Below are 17,517 nucleotides of genomic sequence, written 5' to 3'. Positions count from 1 at the left end.
TGGTAGTGCATTAACACACTCCCAAAACTCTTGAAATACTTATGGAACTGCCTCTTTAGGGCGGGCATGGATGGTCCCTCGAAGTAGAGGTTGAATCTCTTGCTTGAGAGATTCGTGGCTAAATAGCTGGTTGACTCTGCTAAACAACAAAGCGAACAATCAAGTAATTTTGTTTGCAAGGTGTAAGAATGAATCCAAAATTAGAGTTGCTCTGTCCTTATAACTCCTTGGGCCTCCCTAGCCTCATGTGGGCCCCTCCATCCACCTATTTGACTTTCCCTCCAAGCTATTCGAATGGGCTAATTCGAACTCCCATGTGGGTGGCCCCCACATTCCACTAGCAACTAAATAAAGTCAAATTGCCTCCTAAGTCCCTAAGTCGAAAATTATGGGTTCTCTTCCTTAGCCAAAATTGTGCAAAATTGTGTAGCAGCACCCTGTTACAAATGTGTTTGAGAAGGGACATGACATAAGACTCCCTCTTAATCTAATCTTTCTGAGGGATACCTACAACTTATCAAAAAGCAATTCAAGAATTTCTAACAAGACATGTTAGATTTATGAACTCAAGAGATCAAAACATAAAAGAAAACTAAAAAAAATTAAAATAGTAATCTAGAAGGATATGCAAAGAAATACTAATAGTATAAGTCTTTGACTTCGGATTCTTTAGTCTTGTTCTTCCTAAGTGGAGCTTCTTTAACAACTGTTGCATGTTCCCTTCCTTTTCTTGTTCTTGTTCCTAGGATTTTTAGGACGTTGATTCTTATAATGCCCCATCCTATGACAATGATAACATTCTACTTTAGATAGGCCAATCTTCTTCTTTGGCCCTTTAAACTTATTATTTCCTCCCTTTTTCTTGTAGTGAACATAATATGTATTTGAAGTGTTGTCCTCATCTTTTTCCTTCTTATTATTTGCTAATGAGATGTAGGCTTCTTCTTGATTGCATGCATTCCACATTTCTTCAAATGATGGTGTCCCTTTTCAAATACTAATGCGTGATGCAAAAGAGCTCCATGATTTTGGTAGACCTTGTAGGGCAACAATCACCAGTTCTTTGTTTGGAATGATCACATCAATGGCTTGGAGCTCATCTCTTATTGAGGAGATCCTCACAAAATATGAAGATACAATGTCATCTTTTGTCATCTCCATTGTTCTTACTCCATTCTTGAGACTAGCAACTTGTCTAATGTTCTTGATAGTGAATAATTTGGAGAGAGCTTCATACATCCCTTTTGTAGTTTCTATATTGGATATATAGGGATGTATGAAGCTCTTCTTTTTCTTCTCCAGCATTTGCAGATCAAGCTTCTTGTCTTATGCTCCAAATGAGGTTGAGTTGTCTTTATATAGTGGTTTTTGGCTCCCAAATAGGCCGACTTTTCTTCCTCGATGCCCACTTGGTGGAGGAGGCCTAAATGACACAATTTACATCAAAACAAATTTCTTTCTTGATAGATAAAGCGCAAGAAGGGTCTATTACATGATGACATGGACAAGGACTCTTGACATAAACCCTAGAAACCTACAATGTAGGCTTTGACCTAGAAATAAAATAATAAAGCATGAAACCCATGCTAATAAATAAATTTTCTTTTCTTTCTTTTGAAAAATATATTTCATTATGACTCAAATACAATAATGAAGATCGACACTAGTTACATTCTTCAATACCTTGGTTTAAAGAATTGGGTATGGTCATGTTAAACATATTTTTTTTTTTTTTTTTAGTTTTTTTTGATGTTTCCTTATAAGAAGAAGATGTTCACATTCCAAGACATGACAATGGAGTTAGAATCGATAATGCCTTCATTAGAAGACTTGAAGGATATTTCGAAACTATTGCTTCAAGAGAATCAAGAAACAATATCAATGAAGCAGTAGGATCTTGAAGAAGTCATATCTAATAAAAATGAAGAAAATTCTCGTTTGAAGGATCATAATCCGAAGCTGCTCGCACAAGTCAAAAAGTGTAAAACTATGAAGCACAAATTAGAGCAAGAAAATAAAAGTTTTGAGAAGAAACTTATGAAAGTTTATAAGAGAAAAAATAAAATTTGCACTTAAAAAATTTAATCAAAAGTTATTAGAACAAATTAGAGATTTAAAACATTAAAAGATTGAGCATAAAAAAGAAGTTGAATTAGAAGATGAAGAACTTTCCTGCTTAAAAATCATAACCAAAATCTGCTTACTCAGATTTAAGAAACTTAGGGATGATAATAAATCATTGAAAACAAATTAAAAGAACTTATAACAAAAAAAGTATTGAAATCTAAAGATATAACTGTCAAAGTTGAAGAAAAAGGTACGAATACCGATCCAATCAATATCACAAGTCAAGAAGATGACAAATTAGTTGAAGTAAAAACATATTCAGATGTTGCTGTTCAAATGATGAAAAATTCAAGTGAAGATTTTGTAACCAACACAACAACATCAGTACTTGAAGTAAATAATGAAATTGCCAGACTCATGATAAGGGAAAATCAAATTACAAGAACTCCTTATCAACATCCAACTCACAAGAGCAGACATCTCAATTACTCTGCATATTTGTATCACTCATAATAGAAACAAAAGACTCATTCCCAAAGAATATTGATGTTAGCACCATCAAGTTTTATGATAACAAATTATCCTAGCTATGAAGTAATCACAAAGTTTCATAGAAGATTGATTTAGGATGGTCAAATCCCTTATTCATTTGACAATTTTGTTTATCACTTGGAGGGTCCTATCATCTTGTATCATTGAAGGTGACAACTTGAAGAAATCCGAAGGATGCGAACAAGACAAAGAAACAAATGAGACATCTTATCAACAATAAGCTTTGAGGACAACACTTTTTGAAGAGGAAGGCAATGTTATGAATATAATATAAATAATAATAATCATAATAATGATTAATTAAATAGTAATTAGTTAATGAAGATGCATGTCTTAAAGGGACATAACCGTTTATGAAGGGGCACCTGCTTAGGTATATAAGTGGGCCCTCATTTGTAATCAATATCTCATATCATATCTCTTATACAATCAACATTCTTATATGTAAACATTACTTGTTCTATCATGGATATTTATATATTTCAGATATTCCGAATACTTCTTCTGTGTATACAAACCTTGTTTGTTACAAAGACATTACAAGCCATAGAAAAATATGTCATGCCCTTCCATAAACATGCTATGAGGAAAAATCATTTCTAAAGGGGAAGGAAATGTAATAATATAAATCAATGTGGAAAAAGTCGAAGTCGGGATTAATTCGGCAAGGGTCCAAAAGTTGAAAAACTCGTTAAAGTCTGGAGTTTTTTGAAAAGGTCGGCAAAAAGTTGGCAAAATTAAAAAAACACAAAATTATTCATTTTTTATTTTTTATTTTTTAACATCTAGAGTTGAAGTCATAGTATAGAGGTGCTTTTAGTGTTTTACTACAATGTCATTCTTTACATGTGAATTCGATCACTAAAAGCATGTTACACTCTTGCAGTCTGCATTCTAAGTGCATTTTATCACCAATGTTTTTCAACATTATCCACAAAAATATGATGATAACAGTGTTGATTCTTGGGAATGTTCTTTAGCAATTTACATTTCTTTGCTTGCTAGTCTGGATACTCCTTGTCCTCTTGCTCTTATGTCTCACAATCATGCTCGTCGAGGTAGGTATGCACTTCTTTTTCATAGTCTTCTCAGTTTCTTATAGCAGCCTTTTCACAGCTTAGCCTCTGGCTAATGTCTCCTCTGTATTTTTTTGCACATCTCATATAGATCCCTATTGTTTTGCAGACATAACATCCAGCAATAGCAAACCAATAATAACCGTATATGTTTCAACATTCAACAGAATATAGCAACTAAGAAATGAATTTTCTCAGTAACACCAACCAACTATAATGCTCGAAATTAAGATTCAACAACAAAACAAATTGCATAGCACAACGTTATCATCAAATTTCTAGGGCTATGTTCGAAAGATTCCACTCTCTGCCTTAAGATTAAACAACAGAAAATTATATCATTTTCGCCTTTGCAGCCTCTTTATCCGTGGCCTGGGTGGGAGGCCGACTTCCGATTAAATCGGGAGTATAATGATTAAATCACGATTTTTTCCTTTCTGAAAAAATCACCAAAAAGTTGGGGGATTAAATTGTTTAGTTTGGAAAATCGCATTTTTAGGATTAAATCGCGATTTTTTGCAGACTTTTTCCAAATGTATATATATAAATGCTAATAGTGAAGAGATTCATCCTAATGAAAGGACATGTCTCTACTAAAGGACATGACTCTCAATGAAAGGGTACCCCTGCTCAGGTATATATACAGACCGTCATTTGTAATTTGATTGTATCATTTTTCTCATGCATTTTTATTCCACATATATATGTGTGTGTGTATGTATGTATATATGTAATATGTATGTATGTTAATTATCCTAAATGGGATTCTTTTTATTCCAAATGTTTCGGGTATTTAATTGCTGAGCCAGATTGGTGGTTACAGGATTGTGTGTTGTTACTGTTCTTGTATATTTGTATGTCAGACATTCACACATTGTTTGACTACCTAAAGACAATCCTCCTTTTGGAGGAAGTGTTTTGTCCCCACACCTATCTATGGAAGCTTCATGGTCATATCTTATTTTCTTTAATATTAAATCCTTCATTAGGTATACAAAGATATCTATTCAATTCTTCATTTGATATATATAGATATCTATGCAATAATCCTTCGCTAGATTTTCTTTAATATTAAGGCCTTGGCATGCATGTAACTTATGATATATTATGCAGCAGCACACTAATGCATACATTGATTTTTTAAGCATCTCTTTGCTTTTTACAGGATCTATGTAGATATTTCATAGGCTTTAATTGACGTCATTTCCTTGCATACTTTTATTGTTGCATACTGCGCTGCTTCATTTCCTTCCACCTCTCTATGAGGAACTCTTTCTGTCCTTTGTTTTCCTGAATCCCCAATTTTTTTTTAAATTGTTGGTATTTTACTTCCTTGAGGTCTAGCTATTTCAATTTTCCAACAATCAGATGCTAGGTGTGCAGCAAAGAGCTTATCACAAATGATCTTTGCAAGCCACTCGAAATGATGTTCTTTATACTGGGCATATCTTTCAACTAGGCCGTGTTATCTGATATGAATATGTAAAGCTTCTCCACCTCTTGGTTCTGCTTTTAGAAGCTTTTCTAGGCATAGCGTATAGTTATATTTATGGAGCATGAACATTAGAGTTTGTGTTCTAGTAGAAGTGTTTCTAGTTAGGATCATAATTCTCTATTTCCTTAGTTTATCATTATGCTTTCATAAACTGCTCTCAGATTCCTTGTTTGGGACACTCTCCTGCTGGTCACATTATTCAATTCAACTTTTCAGTTTTCTCTACTATGCTTTCAAATTTAGAGGGAGCTATGTATTTATCTAACATTCTAATAAAGTATAATACACATTATCTGATCATTTGAAATTTGTTTTATACTTTGTTTCAGTGGCAATTAACAGGGTAATTGCAGTGCTGGATTCGGACTTCCATTCACTAGCTACGATCCAACATCGTCAACAATATGGGCCTGTATGTTCTGGACTCGTTGCACCTTGCCTTGACTTTTCTGTGTTACGACTTCACAATCATTTTGATGTAATTTGATCCTAGAGATTCAATAGTAGGTATTTTATGAAGGTTTTATTTGTTACTAAGATGTGGTTTGACTGTTAGGTTATATTTGCAGTACGTTTTTCTTGCTGCCGCTTGTTACATGTCCCACTGCCACCTTTTTCTTTGCTTTGTTTATTTTTAATATTTCTGTGGGCGGGGGTGTTGTATGGTGTGCTTATTTTTTTGGATTGACCCCGTTTTTGGTTAGGTATACATTACTCTTTGCTGGGAGATGCATTAGCATTCCCTTGGTCCTTGTAGATGTTAGTGTATGTTATACTCTAGAGTCCCATTTACCTGTTTCGATCATTCACTATGTTGCACAAAACGTCCAGGAACCCAACATTTCAGGCTGTACTAGTACCTGAAACATCGAAACACAGCTGAAACATCGAGTGCCATACCGTATGACGTCCTACGATTTGGGGACATTGTATGGTATGGCACCTGGTGTTTTGGTTGCATTTCGGCCCTTTTCTGCGGCGTTTGGGCCCTTTTTAGGTGTTTCATGGGCCCACACCAGTGTTCTTGGAACCAGATTTCTATGTAATCATGGCAATGTTAAATTTTTAAAGTTAATGATGATGAAAGATAAAAGATATATCTTTCACTTTCATCCTTTTACTTAAATTTTTAACATTACCATGAAATGACTCCTGATGTTTGAGAGTGATTGCGACCTCATTGGAGTTCATATGGAGAATTTAGAATTTAGTTCTCACTAAAAATCTAGCAGACTTAATTTTTCAAGATTTCAAGATTGGGGTGATTGCAATGTTTCCATTGGATTTTGTCATGTACGAGGGTATGGAACTAGTATTTAGTTAAGAGCACCAAGCTCTCTGTTCACCTTGATGTTAGTGACATTGGTTGTCAAACTCCTCTCTCATGACCCTACTAAAAATGTGCCCATCCCTCAAGCAAAATCTTAACTTGACATGCTACGTTTTTTCTATCTTATTTTTAAAGCTTAGAGAGTGATATTAATGACAAAGATCCCATATGGGCAATGATATTGATGATATGTAGGGGGATTGCAACATTTCCATTGGTTTTTGTCATGTACAAGGGTATGGAACTAGTATTTAATTAAGAGCACCAAGCCCTCTATGCACCTTGATGTCAGTGACAATCGTTGTCAAACTCCTCTATCATTACCCTACTAAAAATGTGCCCATCCCTCAAACCAAATCTTAACTTGACATGCTATGTTTTTCTATCTTATTTTTAATGCTTAGAGAGATATTAATGACGAAGATCCCGATATGGGCAATGATATTGATGATACGTAGGGGTATTTGTTGTAGCATGATTTTTTTGGATGCTAGAGGCCATCTAGAGCCTGTTTGTTGATGTATTTTCAGTTCAGAGATTGATTGCACCCAATGCTGTTTTGGTTATGTGCACCCTCACGTGCTATATAAATGTGAACTTTTTCTTGTTTGTGCATAAATGGTTTGGATTCATATAGATGCACATGAATATATATGTTCTTCTTTAAAATTTAAATGTTTTATGTGTCTTTGGTGGACCAATTTTTTGGTTTGGTTTTTTTTTTTTTAATCGATTTTGACCGATTCTCGGTCAGAGGGTTTTCCGGTTCGATCACTGGTTCAGCTTCAATAACATTGCCCCACAGGTGTCCATCTTGTTTGTGGGGCCCAATTGCAAGATAATGTGTTAATATATATATATATATATATATATATATATATATATATATATATATATATATATATATATATATGATGATTCAATCGATCGTTCCATGTTTGGGAGGTGACGTTTTAAATGTACTTGTTTCAGAAACTCTGAATCTTTTCGGTGTTTCATGCAACATAGGTCATTCATGAACATTAAGAAAATTTTGATTTCAGTTTGATGATTAGGGCTTTGTGCATTTTGTATACTTTTTATATTTCGATTTTATTGTTGCAATTATCAGTATTGGCATAATATTGGTGAGTGTTGTAAGTTTGTGATATTGGAAAATTCAGGGAAATATGTTCCTAGACCTAGTGACAAGTCGATTGTCACATCTAAGTGGATCTATAAGATCAAACATGTTGTTGATGGAAGTATAGACAAGTACAGAGCAAGACTCGTTGCGAGGGGTTTCTCTCAAAAGGAAGGCATTGATTATGAATAAACCTTTGCACCTACAACAAGGTACACTACCATTAGATCGTTGGTTTCGTTGGTTGCTACAATGGGGTGGAATATCCATCAAATGAATGTTAAGACCGCATTTCTGAATGGGACCATTGATGAGGAAGTGTAAATCGAACATCCCGAGGGCTTTGAAGTGAATAGCAGGGACTCTCATGTTTGTAGACTTAAGAAGGCCCTATATGGTTTGAAGCAAGCACCTAGGGCATGGTATGCAGGATGGATGCATATATACTTAGAATTAGGTTTGTGAAGAGTTCTGCTGATTCAAATCTTTACATCAAGGTGCGAATAATGAGCCTGTCATTATTCTTTTATGTGTGGATGATCTATTTGTTGAAGAATCTAGGGCATTTAGAAATTACAATGATTCTTCTTGTTGACCACTACCTGTCAACTGCCCATAGCAGTAAACCCCCTTTTCTTTGCAAAAAGGGATAGCGCTTGATCGACATGACCGTGCCATCCTTCAGTCATCAACAGCTTGATCGATTTATGTTGTAAACCCAGTCTGCATGTATAAATTGTAAATAATCATAGCAGATATGAGTCATGTCTGTAAATTGCCTAGGTGGACCTAATTTTCTAAGTGATAATCTACGTCCCAGAAGGTTTTTTGTCTCACCGATCCATGATCGGCAGAGTTTTCCTTCAGCCTAACCCCAAAGCCGTGATGGATTTTGTCACTAGAATCTTAGGAGAATCCTAGTGTGTAAATCTGCTAGATTATAGTGGTGTCGCAGAACTGGGTGGTTTATGAGGGTCTATGCTAAATGGGTTTTTCCCCTTAAGATGTAAAATTGTAAAAGTCATGATGTAAAGTGTCTTGAGGGTTGGAAAATGTTTTAAATCCCCTCACGAGTCCTAAGTCCTAGGTCCTAGGTGATTTTTCCAAAGGCTAAGTTCGAGGATCCATTTAAAAAATGAATTAAAAATTAAAAAAACAAAAAATAAATAAATAAATAACTGAAAAAAAAATAAAAAAAATAATAATAATAATAAAATAATAAAAATAAAAATAAAAATAAAAAATAATAAAAAATTATAAAATAAAGCAAAAACCCTAAAAAATAATAAAATAATAATATTTTGAGTAAATACATGCAAAATTTCATTGATCCTCATCGACGGTCGAGATCATTTCGACATGGATCACTCGAACTAGCCGTTGGGATCTTTTCCTTTAAATGGGGTGCTAGGAGTCATTTGAGACCATTCGATTTGTGAGTCTTGTGCTGAAGAAGCTCTCTTGTAATCTGTTTCTGGTTAATAAAAGAAGACTTTGGGGTTCAAATCTTGCTGGTGTTACTCTCTGGAAGTGCTGTGAGATGTTTCTTTTTTTTTTCCCGGTGGTTCACGTACACCCGTGGTTAGGGGGTGCAGGCTACGTCCACGAAATAACTAGGGCTGATCTCTAGGATCACACCCCTCGGCCATCACAGACCTAACCCCAAGGGCTTCGGGTAGAATCGACCCTGTGACCTCCCGTTTTGGCGAGGCACGACTTGACCAGTTGGGCTAACCCTTGGGGCTGTGCTGTGAGATGTTTCATTTTCTGCATATTTTATTTTTCAGCCGTTAATAACAGCTTATTTTAGAGTATTGTGAGCACAGGTATCTTGTTCACTTGCTAGGGTTGGAATGGTGTTATGGTTTCTGAAGTAATGGCAAGTATCTCCATTGCTTTTTGAGATCTAGCATCATTTTTTCTCTGTTTACTGATGGTTGATTTAAAGCTGTGCAGAAAACCCTTACTGAAGAAGATTGGTGGGTGCTTGGGGAAGTTCTAGGCTGAACCAGCCAACTCCCACAGGCTTTTCCTTGCAGAGCCCAGCTAATTTTTTCCCTGGGTTAATCATTTAGTTTCTTTTCTAAGTTTGCATGAGAGATTTTCTGAAGTTTTCATAACGAATTTGATATTCTGAAAATATTACTACTGTTATTGCTAAATCTGGTCGTTAAGGGGCCAAAACCTGTAAATTACTCAGCTGATCTGGGGTCTCAAATTTTGCTTTATACACAGATTTCATTAGGGTTTCGTTTTCTTGCAATTGCAGGTATAGGGTTTTTCTTCAGGGGTTTCTGAGCGAGAAAGATTGAAAGTTTTGTGATTAGTTTTTCCTCTTACCCACCAGACACTGTTGACATTCTTTTCCTTATTCATACGCTGCAAAACCTGCGCATGTGTGGTTGGAAAACGTTAAACGCATACATGGTTTCTATTCCACCAAGCTAAAGCCACGTTTCGTGAGTGCATTTTTGCATAAATCCTTCCAGCGTAAACCCTTTTGCTCTCATCGCACCTCCAAAGGCCTGCGTGTGGCTGCCGCTGAGGATCCTTACGTGGGCCTGCAAACGTTCAGGTTATTTTTCCGCCGTCAAGCACATCGCATCACGCAGACGATGCTTCATGCAGCTGATTTGTGGTGATCCCAGGTCTCGGTTTTTCATTTTGCTGAGGGCGTGACTGCGTATGATCGACAGGTAAAGGAAGCGTAGGTTGAGAACCCTTCACGAAAACTATTTCTCTCCATCAAACGCCAGCATCGTTTTGGGCAGCATGAGCATCAGGTAAGAGGAGCATCGGTTGAAAGCCGCTCACGTGCCAGGTAAAATCTGATTCGTATTAAAGTCGCAGTTTTCTTCACGCTGTAGCATCGTTTTGGTTTCAACGTAAGCTGTAAATTCAACGTGGTTTCAGTTTTTTTAATGTATTTTGGATTTCTTTCCAATAGCGTAAGTCCCTTTCATTTTTTTTTTTTCGTTTTGACTTTATTCAAATAAACATTTCGATATCCTTTAGATTTGTTAGGATTTTGATTTATATTTAATTTTCATTTTGACTTAGGTTATAGTTTCATATGTTTAGGTTTGAGATTTTTTTTAGTTAGCTTTGATAAAACTTAAATTTTTAGATTTCAATAGTTTTGTTTAATTTAGGAATTAATTTTAGTTTTAGCTTAAAAACCTTTTGCCGTATTTGAAAAGCATAAAAAATATTGTGGAAATTTTCTTTTTGCCAGATCTAGTTATTCTCGGGAAATTATCATGCTGAGATTCAAAATTATTGATGTGGAATGAATGTTTATCATTTTAGACAAGTCTGCACATGAATGATCATCTTAAAGATTAGCTGCATATGATATCTGGTTAATGATTCATAATTGCGTTGTTGTTTAAAGCATTGATCGAAATTTTCTTAATTGCTGGATATCGTTATTGAGATTTGGTCATTACAAGAACTTTGTGGTTTTAACTGACATCTTGCACTGTTCTAAAGTTATTTGATGACAAATGATTGCTGTTCACGGTTTATATTTCTAAATCATCTAGCAAGTAATCGTTTAAACATAAATCTTACAAGGCACTGGTCTTTTAACTTCACAAAATCCATTTAGTGCTTATCATATCGTGTCTCCCAAACAATTGGTCGACAGTTGGTCTTCGTCACTTCATAGGGTCTACCCCCCTTAGCCGTGGGAGACAGGCTTAAACGGAGAGATCGGGGATCAGGGTGACAGCCCCCGGTCTGAGCGTTGTCGTGACAATCTGTGCGACAACATTTTTTGGCGCCGTTGTCGGGGATAGAGTTTTTTCTGTCCTTGGTTCTTTCATCTCAAGCTTTTCCTTGCTTTACTTCTTGTTCAGGTGGCGACTCCACTTCATATATTATCTTCAAGAGTGTACACTAGAAGACATCCGAGCAGTCTGTGCGACCCCACTCCTGATCCTGAAAAGGTCCTCAGGGTACGATTACACAAACTCGCTTCTCGTACACTTCTTGTAGACCTTGGACAAGCAGCCCTCTCTGATATTCATTTGTTATTTAAAGGTCAAGCTAGGCACAACATCATGGATATGTATGCCCCTTGTGATTTTTCTAACATTCCAGGATATCCCAACGATATTCCATCTATTGGGATCGATAAATTGCCTAATTTTCAAGGAAATAATGCGATTAGTGCTAACTCTCATTTGCGAGATTTTAGCATATGGATGGCTAAGTACGCAAGATCTGCTGATTTTGATCATGAGGATGTCAGAATGACTCTTTTCATCTTAACTCTAGGAGGCGATGCTTATGATTGGTTTGCAGAAAAACCTCAGAATTCATTTAACTCCTTACAGTCGATCATTAATGCATTTAAAGAAAAATATGGAGATAAGAGAGAAGGAAGACACCTCGTAAAAGCTCTTAGCCTAATAAAAAAGAGAGAGGATGAAAATGTTGAAGAATTTAATAAAAGGTTTAACGGTATTGTTAGAGAATTACCTCAAGACTATAAACCTACAGATAAAACTCTCCAAGATTTTTACATTGATGCCTTTAGTCCTGAACCATCTTATGAATTAAGGTGTGTTAAACTTAATGACTATAGAGATTGCCAATCCTTAGCTATAGAGTTTGAAAAGGATAAAGCCGCATCTGGAAAGTCTGAGATCCCAGGTTTCGATAGGGCTGCTATGAAACTAAAAGAACCTAAGGGAAAAGCAGTCCAAGAACCTGAAAGTGAGCTTGTTCTCAAATTGCTTCAAAAAATTGAAACTATGGAAATTAATCATAATAAGGAGATAACCACTTTGCAGAATAGGTTGATTCAAATGGAAAGATCGCAAACGCAGAATTTTCAACCTCGAAACAATAATAATAGAAATAACAATTGGCAAAGGAAGGGTCAAACTAGTGAGCAGAGACCTCCTAATCCGTTGAATAATTTGGTTGATAATGCTCCTCCTTATTGTCGGGTTTGTGATGCTCCTCATGAAGAGGCCACTTGTCCCATTGTTAGAAGAATTTTAGATAATGGAATGTTTGGAACAGGTGATCAAATAAATGTAGTAGGCAACAAGTTTCCTTTGTCTATGGATGATTGGATAGAGGTCAAGGAAAGGAGTCGTGATGTTGTGAATCTTTCATCAGCTTTTAGTATAAATAACCTTGAAAACGAAGATGATATTTTGGCTAGGTTATATGGTGAAAAACCCTCTCCTGAGCAAATCTTGGAAATTGCTAGAGATAAGGGTTTGACCTATCAGAGAAGGGATAAAGATCAAAGCGGGAATCAAATGCCCCTTCTAACTTTTAACCCTGGTGTAAACTCTAGAATAGATGTCGATTTGGGAAGTTGGTATAACAATGCTAAAATCTGGGTTCCTGTCTCCGAGATTGCTAAAATCCCTTCCCAAAGAGACAAGTTACTAAAAGCGATTCAAGGTCCTCAAGTCAATACTTCTCAACAGAAGACTCGGGAAGTTGGCTATCATGATGCTCCCATATATCTGCAAAGCTTAGATGTTGATAACAAAGATCACCAGCCTTTCTTCATCACCTTATTAGTTAATGGGTATAAATTGAATAATTGCATGTTGGATTCTGGTGCATCCGCTTGTGTAATGACTAAAAGGGTCATGGAACAACTTAACTTAAGAGTTTCTAGACCCTATTATAACATATGCGCCATGGATTCTAAGAAAATCGAAGTACATGGTTTAATCAAAGATTTGCAAGTTCATCTTTCAGTTTACCTAGACATCATGGTTGTCATGGATATTGTTGTTGTGGATGTGCCTGATGCCTGGGGTATGCTGTTATCGAGAAAGTGGGCCTCTGATCTAGGAGGAAGTACTCAAATGAATTGGTCATATGCCATGATTCCTTCTCCTAGTGGTGATGGTTTTGTAAGACTAAATAGAGAGCTCGAAAGAAAATTTCATGTTGAAGATCCTAAGAGACCTCATAACAAAATAATCAAAGAGCAATTTGACATTGGGAACTATGCCATCATGTCTAATTTTATAATTCCTCCCAATGATAAGATTAGGGGTCTCAAGGATAAAGTTTGGTATATGTACTTTGATGGTGCATCATCTAGGGTTGGTAAAGGTGCGGGAATAGTGCTTAAATCTCCCCTTGGTCACATTTTCAAGTTTGCCTATCGATTAGAATTTGAGGCAACCAACAATGTTGCTGAATATGAGGCTATATTGTTGGGTCTTGAGTTGGCCAAGTCCTTGAAGGTTAGATTGCTTAGCATTAAAGGGGATTCTGATTTGGTTATCATGCAGCTTAAGAATAAATTCACATGCAGAAATCAAAGATTAAGAAACTATAGAAATGCTGTGTGGGATACTATGGAGCATTTTGATGCCCTTGACCTCGAAGCAATTCCAAGAGAGCAAAATAGTTTGGCAGATGAACTTGCCGTAGCTGCTACTACTTTCCAGTTGTCGGATGAACTAATTAATGATAAGATTAAAATGGAAGTAATATTCAGACCATCTGTTCCAGACAACTCAGAGCATTGGCAAGTTTTTAATGACGAAAAACAAGTCATTCGTTTCCTTAATAGTTTAGATGAGTTTGAGGATTTCCGGATAATATCTGAGAAGGAGGGAGTTTTAAATCATGAGCATATCATAAATCCTACTCCTAGGAATGTGGTTGCTCTAGAGAAACATTTTGATCGGCATGATGCTACGAAGCTGAAAGAAGAAAACAAGATGGACCCAAGCGAATATCTCGAGATTAATATTGGTACTTCTGAAAACCCGAAAATGGTTAAAATTGGTAAAGGTACTAGTTTGGAGGAAAGAAAGAAGTTAACTAGTTTACTTCGCGAATATCGAGATGTTTTAGCTTTTTCTTATGATGAATTAAAGGGCTATAGGGAGGATGTTATGGAACATACTATTCCCCTAAAAGATGAAAATGCTAAACCCTTTCGTCAGAAACTTAGGCAAATTAATCCTAAGTTAGCCCCCTTGGTCCAGAAAGAACTTGCAAAGATGCTTGCAGCAGGGATCATCGCTCAAACTAGGCATTCAACATGGTGTTCGAATTTGGTGATTGTTAGGAAGAAGAACGGTACAATAAGACTTTGTGTTGATTTCCGAAACCTTAATCTAGCATGCAAAAAGGAAGATCGTCAAAGAGTAACTGGGTCGGGAATGATGTCGCTGCTAGACGGTTTTTCTGGGTACAATCAAGTATGGGTTAAAAAGGAAGATCGTCACAAAACCACATTCACAACGCCATGGGGTACCTTTGAATACATCAGAATGCCGTTTGGATTAACAAACGCTGGGGCTACTTTCCAAAGGGCTATGGATTATGCCTTCAAAGGGTTAATCAGGAAGTTTATTGAAATTTACCAAGATGATCTTATTGTTTTCTCTAAAGATGGTATCAGTCATATAAATCATCTTAGGCAAGTCTTCGATAGATGTAGAGAATATGGGATTTCTTTGAATCCAGCTAAGTCTGTTTTTGGGGTAACGGAAGGGAAATTACTGGGCCATATTATTTCTAAGGAAGGAATCAAGATTGATCCTGAAAGAATTGAAGCAATCCAAAATATTCCTCTCCCTCATAATCTTAAATCCCTTCAGTCTTTCCTTGGAAAGATAAATTTTATTCGAAGATTTATTCCAAATTACACAGAAATAGCTAAGCCTATTCAAAGTCTTCTGAAGAAAGATGCAAGATTTGTTTGGCAAGAAGACGGCAAAAAGGCTTTCCAAGAAATCAAATCTGCTATCGCAAAAGCTCCTGTCTTAGTTAGTCCTGATTATTCCAAGGATTTCATGATTTTTTCTTTCGCTTTTGAAGATACCATTGCCGGTGTCCTGCTTCAAAAGAATAAATATGGTCATGAGTAGCCTATTGCTTTCATGTGTAGAGCACTTCAAAATTCCGAATTGAAGTACAATACCATGGAAAAGCAAGCCTATGCCCTGGTTAAGTCTCTTAAGCACTTTAAAACTTATGTGGGTTATTCTAAAATCATTGCTTTCGTCCCACATTCTGCTGTTAAGGATATATTAATTCCTTTTAATTCATTTTTGGAGCCGACATGAGATTTTCTTTCATTGTATTGCTTGCAGACTTTGGTGTGCTTGCTTTTGGAGGATTGTTCTTGGTCTTGAAGGGCTGTTACACACTGTTGAAGACTTGCATACATTTACATGAACTCATGAAGAGTTTCTTTACATATGACATGACTCTTTGACATATAAATAAAATCCTAAAGACATCAAGAAGAAGTCTTTTACCTAGTGACACTTCTTGCTCATGAAACCCATGTAGCAAGGCATAAAAAAATAATTTATTTCCTTTTATTACATCATTTACAAAGATCATGTCATTATGAAGACCGAACCTAGTTACACTTTCTTCAACACTATTCATCACAGGTGTAGAGCGAAGAATTCAAGAAAGTAAGATGTTGGCAGCCGAATTTGAAATGAAGGATCTAGGATTGATACACTATTACCTAGGTCTAGAAGTATGGCAGAGACCTAGGGAGATATATTTAGGGCAAGGAAAGTACATCATCAAGTTATTGCAAAAATTCGGGATGATGGATTCCAAGCCGATGACTACTCCTATGATCACCGACATCAAGAAGTTAAGGAGCTCTGACTCTAGTCTCGTGGATCCTACCTCATATTGACAGTTGGTGGGTTCTCCGATGTATCTGGTAAATACTAGGCCAGATATATGTTTTGTAGTGAACATTCTTAGTTAGTTTCAGTTGGAACCTCGTCATGACCACTAGGTAGCTACCAAACATATATTGAGGTATCTTCGTGGCACTATACATCACTGCCTAAAGTATGATAGTAAGGAAGTCAAGCTAATTGGCTTCACAGAGTTTGATTGGGGTGACAGTGAGATCGATGGAAGGAACACTACTAGAGGATGCTTTAGTCTGGGAGCTGCTTTGATCTCATGGATGAGTAGGAAGAAAGATCCAGTTGCATTGATTAGTGCCGAGGTAGAATATGTGGCTGCGTGTGAAGTAGGAAAAGAGACTATTTGGTCAAGGAAGCTTCTGACAGATTTGTTTGAGAAGTCTCTAGGTCCTATTGTGATTAATTGTGACAACCAAAGTTGTATCAAGAAGTCTGGAGATCCCGTGTTTCATTCGAGGATGAAACATATCAATAATAAGTTCCACTTAGTAGGAACTTGGTGTAGGATGGGATCGTAAAGTTGGAGCATGTGTCGACAGATGAACATGTAGCAGACATACTGACAAAGTGTTAAAATTGGAAACTAGGGCCAAACTCCATGTTGGTCATCTTATTTATGGCAGCTGATATTCCTTGATTCCTCTTGTTGAGAGGAGTAGGATTGATCTAACGATCATCCAATTCTGACAAGTATTTATGGAGATATGAATTTATTTGTATTTACTTGACAAATTGTCAAGGTCGACCAACAACTAAATGTGTGGCACACATGCCCAGCACATCATATAAGTACAAGTGAGATTGAGTCATTATTCACTCATCTCATCTCAACTCTTCTTCTCTCTCCTCATCTCATTGGGCCAGCGAAGGAGAAGCTTCTCTCACATGTGCAAGAAGGAGGATGCATTTTCTGTTTAGGGCAGCGTTGGCTGATTTTAGGGCAACGTTGACCAAGTGTTGGGTTGTTTTATGAAGCGTTGACCAAGGGTTGACCTGCGCAGGCTATTTGGTTGCTGCGTTGACCAACGTTGACCATCATTGACTTGTTAGGGTTGACTGCAGATTGCTGATCTTTGACTGCTGCTTTGACAGTTGACCAAGCGCTGTTTTGGGCTGCCGATGTTTGTTGTTGAAGACCAAGTTCTTCAAGGTTGACTAGAGGTCAATATGGGGCTGTTTGACTAAGT

General features: G+C 36.6%; 1 protein-coding gene across 1 annotated transcript in view; it reads left to right on the top strand.

Moving 5' to 3' along the window:
• Positions 1–17,517, top strand: part of SFR6 (sensitive to freezing 6) — a 325,720-nt gene that overhangs the window by 193,469 nt on the left and 114,734 nt on the right. The window contains 1 exon segment of the mRNA XM_089445794.1: positions 5,520–5,602. Coding sequence (XP_089301920.1) covers positions 5,520–5,602 — 83 coding nt within the window.

Source organism: Pinus tabuliformis, chromosome 9 (genome assembly GCF_031772625.1).
Source record: "Pinus tabuliformis cultivar Carrire ecotype Pingquan chromosome 9, CPIR1, whole genome shotgun sequence".
In the NCBI taxonomy this organism is placed as follows: domain Eukaryota; kingdom Viridiplantae; phylum Streptophyta; class Pinopsida; order Pinales; family Pinaceae; genus Pinus; species Pinus tabuliformis.
This window is presented reverse-complemented; position numbering and strand designations above follow the sequence as displayed.